Below are 11,619 nucleotides of genomic sequence, written 5' to 3' on the forward strand. Positions count from 1 at the left end.
TTTGAGTGTTGGGTTTTGTGTTTTGGGGGTTTCTTTAAGAAGTGAGAGAGGAGTTGAGGAGCAAAAGGAGCCATACCAGAAGACCGCTACATACAGGTGGTGAATTTGCCAATCATGTAGAAAAGACAAAAACATACAGTGTTAGGAAAACAAACAAGACTGCATAGTTAGATCTCAGAGTGGCAACAAAACCATTTACATTCTAATAAAAGCTGAGGAAGATGTTTAAAAGAGGTTAACAAGGCTAGACAGTTTAAACCAGCAGGGTAAGCTGTAAATGAGAAGGTCTCCGATCACTGATCATTGCTTATTTCCAATAACCCTTGAAACACCAAGGAAATTCCAAAAGACTGAAAGAAACTGTGGAGTGCAAATACTGAAAACAATGAAATGCACATTTACAAGCCACTCCAACTAACATTGCTGCTAGGCAAAATAATAGAACCTGATTAATAAAAATTTAAATGCTGTAAATGCAATTATTGAAAATCAACATCACTTTTAAAAAAATCGATCTTGTCAAAGTATCCTGATCTTCTGACAGCTTTTTTTTTTTTCTGAGAATACAAAATTGGATCACAAGAAATCTGCAGATATACGCATTTCTGTCTATTTCTGCATATATTGAAATAATATGCATTTTGAATTCTGAAGGCACCTGACTGGCAGTCTATGCTATCTTAACCAAGGTTCAAAATTATTATAAATGTGACACTTTAAATATCTCAAAATGTAATCATAACAAAGAAAATGAGTGGTTTCTAGTGAGAACAAATGGAAGTCTGATTTTCAGTCCTTTGTTTAACATCTTTGGTGTTTGAACTCCAGAAAAATGCATAGTCTACGAAGCTGAAGGTGACTAGAAGCTTACATGTCAAAAGCTTGGGATGACTAAGTCGGCTGGTAAAAGAAAACATTAGGCATTTCAATGTGACCATGTTTGAAGCCATGAACTTAGGGTAAAGAACACAGCTCCAGGCCAGGACATTCAGTGCCAGGAGGAAATGTGTCAAAACCCTGACAGGTATGTGACTCGGGAAAGGAAGACAAAAAGGACTGTTCCCCTCTGGTAAATGAGACAGGTTATCTGATGGCAACTGACATGGAGAAGTCTGATGAACTCAGCAACATTTTTTCCTCAAGTTTTCCCTGCCAACTCAATTTCCAACATATGTCAAGCCCCTGAATATCAAGGCAGGGACTGGGGAATGAAGTCTTACCCATTGTAGGAGCAGACCAGATTCAAGACCACCTGAGGAATCTGAACATAGACAAGTCTGTGGAACCTGACAAGATGCATCCTAGGGCCCTGAGGGAACTGGCTGCTCTCTATCACTTCTGAAAAGTCATGACAGTCAAGCAAAATCCCCAGTGCCTACAAAAGGAGAAACATTGCACTCATTTATAAAATGTGTAAACATGGATACCCCGAGAACTGCCAACCAATCAGCCTCACCTCTGTGCCTAGGAAGTTCATGAAACAGTCTCTCCTAGAAGATATGCCAAAGAACATGAATGACAAGGAGATATATTAGAGAAAGCAAACATGGTTTCATGAAGGGCAAATAATACCTGACAAGTCTGGTGGTCTTCTACAAAGGAGTGACTGTACTGGTGGATGAGGGAAGAGCTACTGATGTAACCAACCTGGTCAATGACACAGTTCTACACAACACCCTTGTCCATAAATTGGAGAAATAATGGTTTGATGCATTAATTGTTAGATGAATCATAACTGACGAGACAGCCATGCCCAAAGAATGGCTCAAAGTCCAAATGGAGATCCAAATGGAGATGAGTGTTGTCCCTCACGGGTATTGGGACAAATACAGTAAAATGTCTTTATTAATGACCTAGACAGTGGGGTTGAGTGCACCCTTAGCAAGTTTATGGAACGCAACCAAGCTAAGTGGTGCTGTTGATTTGACTGAGAGGAGGGACACCATCCAGAGAGATGTGGACAGGCTTGAGGAGTGGTCCCATGTAAACCTCATGAAGTTAAAAAAATCCAAGTGTATGGTCCAGCACCTGGGTTGGGGCAATCCCCAGTAGCAATACAGACTGCGGGATGAACGAATTGAGAGCAAAGGAGTTGGTGATACTGGCAGACAAAAACTTATGTAAGAGCCAGCAATGTGCACTTGCAGCCCAGGAAGCCACTAGGATCCTGGCCTGCATAAAGAGCAGCATGGCAAACAGGTTATGGGACATCACACTGCCCCTCTACTTTGCTCTCCTTAAACCCCATATGAGTCCAGCTCTGGAGCCCTCAGCAGAAGAATGACATTGACACATTGGAGTGGGTCGACCTGAGGGCCATGGAAATGGTCAGAGGGCTTCTCCCTTTCAAAAAGAAAAGCTGAGAGGGTTGGGGTGGCTTATCTTGGGAAAAAGAAGGCTCCAGGCAGACCTTATAGCAGCCTTTCCATACTTAAAGGGGGCCTATAAGAAAGAGAAATAATGACTTTTTACCAGGGCATGTACCAATAGTATGAGAGGAACACTTTTAAATTAAAGAGGGTAGATTTAGATTACACAAAAAGAAGGAATTCTGGAATAGACTGCCCAGAGAGGCTGCAAATGTCCCATCCCTGGAAGTGTTAAGGGTCAAGCTGGATAGGACATTGAGGAATCTGGTTTGGTGAAAGGTGTCCCAGCCTGTGGTGGTGGGGTTGAACTAGATGATCTTTAAAGGTCCCTTCCAGCCCAAACTATTCCCTGGTTCATTGATTCTACGATGTATAAAGGAGAAAAAAGTAGTAATACAATCTACCATATCGCCGTAGCTGGTTTGGATCCTTTTTGGCCTTACAAGCTATGAATATGTAGATTTGGGACCATAATTCACTCACAGATTCATCTGACACAATTTTTTTCCATATGTATAAAACATATACACTGTACTGACCTAACGTCTAAAATGGCATTTTATTAATAATTATAAACAGAGTAAATAAAAACATTCCTTATAATGACATTCTAATAATTGTGTTTTGAAAAAATGAATCCTAATCATTCATAATATCTGATTATCTAATTTAACAGGCCAGGATTATGGCACAGCAATTAAGCAGTGAAGGAATTTCAATTGAGTTATTACCTGTGTACCTAGCTTTCACAAATGGATGAATTAATCAGGAATCAATGAAGACAATCTCCCTTAGTTTCAGGCTCAGCAAATTACTCAATACAGTGATGAATCAATGAGAATCCAGCAGAAGTCAGTGGAGTCAGTTTATTGCTGGAGGAAAGGGTAGGGAGAGGGCAGAGAGTAGGATGATTAATAAAATCAGAAAGGAGGCATGTGAGAAATGGCAAATAAATTAGGGGCAGAAGCAAATGGGTGTGTGATCTGGTGGTGTATATTTTTTGGAAGAAGGTTGGAACTGTAATACCTCCTCTTATCTAGAGGGAATTCTGCTATCATTTCTAACAGCTTGGCTGTACCAGGGAAGAAGGAGGTAGGACATTCATCATACAACTGACACTATGCTCACTAGAATAATTTTTTGGATGTAAAACCAAAGGAAAGAACATTAGAGAGTACAGCTTGCTGCAGCTTGGGAGCAAGTAGCCAGCAGAGCCTGGCCTGAACAGGATATGCTTCTGACTCTTGTTTCTCACAGAAGCTCCCTCTTTTCCTAATGCAGTGCAAATGCTGTGGACTGGGCAGGCTACTCCCTGTGACTCCATTCCTCAGCAGAAGAAATAATAGGTTCCTGTTATTGTGTGGGAGACAACCTTCAGTACATCCTTCTCCCTTTTTTTCCCATAGCCCAGAACAATGGGGTGCCACTAGTTTTAATCTTTGATTATGTTCTTAAAATAATTTATTTTTCTGTTTTCTTTTTTCCTGATTTTTTTTTTTTTAGGATATTTGAATTTTTATCTGTATCCAGGGAAAAAAATGTGCACAAGCCCTTCCTGTGCTTCACTGATGATCTGGGCAGAGTCTAAAGATATTAGGAAGGCATCTGTGTTTGAAACCTGGGTCAACAGGGTGTAAATTTAAGTTTTTTGTTTTCCTATCTGTTGGTTGCTATTCTAGGACATTTTGTTGTTGTTGTTGCTTTTCCCCAATCACAGTATTCCTTCTATTACCATAAACAGCACATCCCAATTTAATTGCATTTCAATCTGTGTTTCAAGAACTTTACACCAATGATACTTAAAACCAGTAGATAAGATATGAAAACCTAAAATATATTGAGGTTGCCTTTCCTGCTGTGTTGTATCCCATTGCATTAGGCCCATATACTTTTAAACTTCCATTTGTTATGAGAGTAATTCTTCTTTTTCTTCTCTGGCAAACCTTCCATCACAGACTTTCTGCTACCCCTTATGGAAATGGCCCCTCCCAGTCTCCTCCGCTCATCTGCTGATCTTCTGTATTACCTCACTATAAATTCATTGGGTTCACAATAAATACCAGTTTAAGTATGTAAGATGATTAAGCAATCAATAAGAGACTTTTTAAATCAATATTTAGGTGATTAAAAAAACCCTAACAGTGGTACCCCTCTAGATTTGACACCAAAAAAAATGCTTAAATTCCTACATTGTAGAAAGAGAAAGTAGAAATGTAGCATGTGTATAACTGACTCCCCTGGGCAAATGTTACAAAAAACTAAATGTTATAGCAGAGTTACAAAATCAAACAGAATGTTTATGTTATATTTAGACAGTCATTAAATTTCTACAAGAAAATATTACTTTCCCTTTAAACCGGGACTTAAATAGTCTAGAGACATATCATAAGTGTTCATTCTAAAACATCACATTTGTTTGTGGGACGGAAAATCCTTTGGCTAGAACAGTTCAAGTGCTTTCTTGCTTCTAGGAAGTATTTTTAGCTGCTTATTTTATTTACACATTGAAAGTTGTAACCCCACTTGAGCTTTTACCAATACAAATGCAGAACTGGCAACTAAGTTTCTAGCTATGCTGAATCGATTTTAGTCACTGATTTATTTAAAACGTATTTTTGGAGTGCATACACAGCTTAAAATAAAATATTTGGTAAATATTTCAAATGGTGATAAATATTAACATCAAATAATGAACTGTAGGTGTAAATAAGTTTGCCAGTCCCTCAATGGACATAGCATGACCGCTTGCTTAAGTTAAATGTCTGAATGAACCATCTCTCCACCAGGAGCTTGTAAAGCCAAAAAATCTCTAGACTTTTTTAGGCAGAGGAAAGAGGTAAATGTGAATGTCAATATCCTTTTCTGCTCTGAATTATCTGCTGTGCAACCTTAAAGATCCAATCAGAAAAGGCTGGCTACTACTACAGTGAACGAATACTAAGACAATTTCTGAGATAGGAAAGGTCTCAGCTTTGTAAAGCTGTTCTAAAGTTGCAGAGCTATCAAAACCAAGTGCTCAAGTTCTTTGTAAATGTTAAGCATAAGACTTGGGAATTTTTTTATTATATCTATATCTCCAAAGTTGGAACTGCAAGTGGCTCAAAAGAATTGATTACTGATTACTGCAATTTTCTACATCACCAAATTTAGAGATTTAACATGTTCTGCAATTAGCTGGTGGTCTCGCATTTTCCAATGCAATGCCAATAAAGTAGCTGAATAAATGAAGTGTGATACAGATAAAATCAATGTTAGTTCAAAGGCTGAAGTCTGAAGAACCTTTTAATCATTTCTAGTATCTCATACCAATGGACTGAATCATGAACTTCTCACTGACAAAAAACCATAACCACACTGTTCCTAAAATCTGTGGCACGACTTCCATTTCCTTCAGTGGGAGAAGGCTCAAGCTAATGGACTGCTCTCTTTATCTCACAGGTCTTCCCGATCCTTTAAAGAAGGATCTCATCTCTATGTAGATTTTGGAAATAATGCTATAATTTTAAATTAATTATTTAAAATTTTTAAGACTAACAAATTTGCAAAGTCACTCATCAGTTCATCTGATGAAGAAGACTCATGTTTCTTCTCTAACATTTCCTAATTGAAATGACTGAAACATTTCCAAGACCATGTGCTTTTTTAAGACGAGCATGACAGCTCTTCAGGACATACTCATGGGCAGGGGAACCTCAAAATTTAACCAGTTATGTTTGACCTATTAGTCAGTTCACTCAGAGGGAGATCAGCTTCTGCAAATCTAGAAAAAAAAATGCAGAAACTCCCCCATGGCTTGTACATAGTTTGTTTTTGTCCCAAACATTAAAAATATTACAGTCTTAAAAACTCTTAAATATTGTGATAAATACTAAACAGTAAACATGAGATCTGATATATCTGAAGACATAGAGATCCAAGTTACAATTCCTAAAGAACTTCTATAGGAAAATCTACTGTCTGTCACAGATCCATTCTAATGTGAGTTACTCAAGAAGTGGTACAGTCTGAGTAACTGTAATGTGTTATGCATTATATATAAATAATTTTCTATCACAACTGCAGGAACTGAAATAGTCTCTCATGTGTTAAAAGTACCTGAGTAAAAAAAAAGAAAAAAGACAGAAAATAAAAAAATATTTCTCATGTCCTTGCAAAAGAAACAGCCAATGTTCAGAAACAAGTTTTCAATTCATAGTCTTTAACTTCACCTTCAAACTTTCTTTCAGACAGGACTACTTACTGAGTTATGTCTTATTTCATATTATTGCACCAGAATTAAAAAAAAAGAGACAAAACAAAACTAAACACACAAGCAAAGCAAAAACAGCCCAAGCAGAAGGCAGTTTTTAGAACAGCAGTTCAATGGCATTTACAATTGATTCAATGCCCACTCACACGAAACTTTGAATCAGACTTGCTGTATCTAGATGAATGTTTGCAATCAGGTTTTGTGCAATGTTGCATACACAAAAGTTAAAGAATCTTTGAAACTTTGGATTTTCAGCACTGACACGGGCTCTAGCTGCTGTCACAAATTTTGAAATCACAGCAGACTGTTTGATACATTTCATTCATTCACATGTAAGTTAACATATTGCTCAAGAAGAAGCCAATTTATTTAAAGAGTCATGACGAGTAACTCAATGCAATGTTGTTAAATAATAACAGTAACTCAGTGCAATATTGTTAAAACTGTCACTTGTCTTGAACATTAATTTTATTATATAGTGATGAATAGCACCTTAAATAATAATACAATTATACAATGATGGATGTAAATTTTGTTCTAATTTATAGCTAAAGTGTTCTAAAAGAACAAAAGAGAAAGCATATGTTTAATGTTATGAAATTCCATGGTCTTAAAAGAAACTTAGGCCCTCAAAAGTTTAGTATATTTTTAAATGCTTTGACCCCAAGGATCAGAAAAATTATTAAATGTTAAATGTAAATGAAAATGGTTTGGTATACTTGAAACGAAATTCTGTGGGACCTCTGAGTTAACCTCAAGACAACAGGACCTAAACGAAGAAATCTTAATCAGTTATAACAGGAAAAAAAAAAATATTGAATTTATCGGATTTCCAAAAATACCGTTATGTCTGAGACATTATCTGGAAAAGAACTATTCGTGAACCTAATAGGATATATGGCATGTCATACACCCAACATTCAAACACCATGATCTGGAAGGTAATTCTACATAGTCCAGAACTCTTAAAAAGGACTTTCTTGTACAATGCCTCACTCTTTCAAAATGGACATTACGCATTTTCAATACTTTCCCCAGGAAAATCTGGGTGCCATGCAGTCAAAGCTAAAAGATGTGCATTTTTCTTTTACATATCTTAATGATTTACTATACATGCTCCCTATCTGATTTCAGCACTAAGTCTTGTAAAATGGGTTCAAACTTCAACTTGAGCAGTGGTATGGGACCTACTAAAAAGTATGACAAGTATCAGAACTAGAAGTTTTAATAGGTCTGTACTGATCAGGTTTGCATCGCATAAAAACAGACACAATCAGAAAAACCCCAAAAAAAGTAGCTGTGAAAGACAATTACTTTTAAAGTGAATTCCTTTCACAGAGAAGCAGATGATCCTATACTGAATACCTTTAACATTCTTATTAAGTAAAAAGGTTGCTGCTTTGTGTGTTTGGGTTTTTTATAGGAATACAAATGAAAGTTAGTCTACCCATATTCATATTCATATCATTCCATCTTAGCCATGTAAAAGACTGTAAAGACTAAATTTGTATTTTCCATGTTACTTTTTATCTTGTGATGACCTCTCCTGGTTGAGCTGTTCATTAGCCTTGATTCCAGAAGAGTGTTTTCGTCCCTCCACGCTTAGTAAAAAACATTGCAGGAATATTAAGAATTTATTGCCAGGGTTTGAAAACATGACCATGAATAGAATTGACAGTTAAGATCTGAGCATTAGCGTATGTGATACTCTGTCACAGCGTATGTTTATTATACTAAAGGATGGGCTTTCAACACCCACTTCATCTCGAGATAAAACTGAATGAGATTAAAAGCTTTCAACACGATCTCTTCTGAATCAGTATTACTGAGTTTCCATTTTAATGACAGAGATAGATTTACTGGCTTTCCACAGTAAACAAACATTTGGGATGCAGTATATTCACATAAGCAATGTCCAATTCTCTTCTTTCTGAAAACTGTATCTTTTTCTATGCCAGCACAAGCAGACTGTAAGAAAATACTGAACAGCAAGCTCATATATAGGGATTTGTAATTCACTGTACACCATAAGTCTTGCATGCTTCCCAAAAAATACTGTGAAGAATAAATTTGATGTTGTTAATTACTTCAAAGCCAAAACATAAAGTAGCATGGAGGAGAAAATGTAATAGTGGTTGGAAATAAGTTTTACGTTAAAGTTGCATTTCACACAGGTTTTAATTCTTTTGGAAGTATTCCCAATATGATGTTCAAAATTGACAGAGGGAAGGAAAAAAAAAAAAAAAAGAAAAAGAAAGATAAAAAACTAAGTACATCATCTTGTCAACAGAGAACAAAATTCTCCAATCTCATTCGCAATCAGTTGCATACAAAGTTATAAACAACCCCAGAAAACAGAGCACAGTGACAAAACACAGCACAGTGACCAGTTTGTATAGCTAAGCATGAAAGAGAATAACCAGTGAAGTGGTGCACCAAAACACTGTGACACAGCACTCGAGTTCCCACTGTGGTACCACTTCCCAAGCACCCATAAGGCTTTACAAGAATCTTCAACAATGTGAATTTTCAGAATGTACTGCTATGTGAACAATCCTTTTGTGAAGTTGAGGCTGATGTGTACTTCCAGCTGTATTGTGTTTCCAGTAAACAAATCTAGCTCCATTTCACTTTCAGAAGTGAGTCAGAAATTAAATGCCACTCACTACATAAGGAGTATAATGTATAAGCTCTTGGAAGGTGAATTAATATAGAGAAATCTTTTAATAGATAGTTATCAAGATGGGAATATATATGAGTAAATTTTAATTAAGATTATATGCATAACCTTTATTCCTGGAATTTCTGATTATAGTAACATTAAGACAACCACTAACTTCTCAACAAACTTCTTTCAAAAGTTAAAGATTTGTTTGTTGGGAAATCAGATAACCCACTGTAGGTCATTTTCACGTTAAACTACAGCCATTAGCTGCTGAGTGACAAAAACAAACAAAAAAGCTCTGAAACCCTGTTAGAGAAAAGCAGGGACTTTGTTTTCAAAGAACACATTTTTGACAACCTAAATCATGAATCCTCACCCCCACACATTCCTGTGAGAGCCTGAGAGATGACCATGAAGAAATAATATTGCTAAGAAAAATTATATAGCTGGTCAACACTAAGAAGTAAACCTCAGGATCAATACTTCTTCTAATTCAAAGGTAGGAAAACAACTGAACATCCTGTAGCCTCTGAGACCTAGATAACAATACAGACACTGCTCTGCATATTTGTTGACACACAAGCAAATACACAAGCGCAAGTAAATCCTGGAATAACACTGTTTTGGTTTTCAATAGGTGATCAGAAGATAACAGATAGAAACCCACTGAAAAAGCATAGAAGTGTTCCAATTCCCTAATCATTGCATTGTTCATTCCCGCCCCCAAGGAAACAAACAAATAAATAAATAAATAGAGGGATCCACATAGATCTCTATGCAGTATATACATTACATTCTATGACAATTCCCTGCTTGGTCAGTAGAATCAACCCCCATTCACATGTATACAATCCAGCACATCTATCTGTAACATTTCAGGACACTTCCTTCCTCTATAAACAGCCGATTAAGCCAGCAGTATGATGATGATTCTATAAAAAATGCACTGCCTCATTTCAGTATGCATTTCAAAGATACTTGGCAACTGGCAAATGTTTTATATGGTCTGAAGAGAAACAACTAAACACTTAATTCTGACATCTACTTGCAAAATGTTTTGCTCAAAACTACAGCTGAATGCAATGTTAAAAATTTGATCTAATATCCACTGAAAACAATGAATATGCTGTCATTTTTATACTGATAGCAGAATCAGATTCTGTACAGGTGCTCTACACTCTTCTGGTCTGAAGTTCAGCTTTTCAGCAGATGCTTGATCATTTCTCTACTATTTCTGCCTCCGCTAGGAGGGCAATTGATGGTCTCCTCTAAAATACCTTTGCTCATTCTATTATGGGCAGCAAAACTTCACTCTCAAGAACAGCTGTCCTGGCTCAGTTCCCTCTCATCAACTCACAATCATTCTTTCCCCTTCAAATGAGACAGAATTTTCTCTTGCTGCTCCTTAGTAAAACACTAGTTATGGAAACTGGTCACATCTCCTCTTTTTCCCCACAAAACTGTAGAAGTGAAGTACTTCCAAATGCAAATTGCATCCCTTCTGAAAAAGGTGGGAAAAACCAAAACAAATCAAACCGACCAGCCAAACAAAAACTATCCCCAAACTTTGAACAGCTTCTGGTTCCTTTCCCCCTCTGACTCCATTGCAGAACCAAGATTACATCACAGAGCAGGTCTCTTTCAACTTTCCACACCAGCTACCACTGAAATCACCAAGGAAGATCTGATGAGGGGCACTGCAAACAGTATCAGACCTCAGTGCACACAGACACATACAAAGAAAAATCAAACACAATCAAACACAATATTCATCAGCAAAGAAATAATAAGCAACCTCACAGAGTTGTGAGACTTTCCCTCTGTCTTATTGCAGAGCTGAAATTGTGCATGTTTCTTAGAAAAGGGTACTTACGAGATGCAGGCAGAGCAGTCCTGGCTCTGCAGCTAATGCTGATGAAAATCCAGAGGAAGAGAGCTGCCCTGCAGCCAGCTCGGGTAACCACAACCATCCTTCACTTCCTGGCTCCCTGTACTCCAAATGCCAGCCGCAGAAGACCTGCTTTTCTCCACTTTGGCCCCCTTCGCTCTCTCTCCTTCTCTTCTTCGGAGGAGGTGTCGAAGAGGTAAAGGGGGCAGGGCTTTACCTTGGGGTAGAAGCCAAACCCCCTCTTCGTCTGCTATCTTTGGGTTTGCAGCAGCAGGATAAGTCCCGGTACTTTTCTTTCCTTTATTTCTCTGTGTTTGTGCGTATGTGTTTCTGTGTCTCCTTCTCAGAGGAAGGGAGGAAAAAAAAAAAGAAGAAGAAAAGCCACTAAGTATCAAATAACAGGGATTCTAGAGGAAAAAATAAATAATAAAAAAAAAAATTAGGAAAA

At 37.2% G+C, this 11,619-nt stretch overlaps 1 protein-coding gene across 1 annotated transcript in view; it reads right to left on the reverse strand.

Annotated features, from left to right (window-relative positions):
- Positions 1–11,253, reverse strand: part of CNTNAP2 (contactin associated protein 2) — a gene marked incomplete at its 5' end in the record, with an annotated part of 1,036,243 nt that extends 1,024,990 nt beyond the window's left edge. Inside the window, one exon of the mRNA XM_082287522.1 lies at positions 11,157–11,253. Within this exon, the coding sequence (XP_082143648.1) occupies positions 11,157–11,253 (97 nt within the window). The remainder of the gene's footprint in view (positions 1–11,156) is intronic.
- Positions 11,254–11,619: the final 366 nt, after the last annotated feature.

This window comes from Coloeus monedula (assembly GCF_965178545.1).
Source record: "Coloeus monedula genome assembly, chromosome: 1".
NCBI classification, from domain to species: domain Eukaryota; kingdom Metazoa; phylum Chordata; class Aves; order Passeriformes; family Corvidae; genus Coloeus; species Coloeus monedula.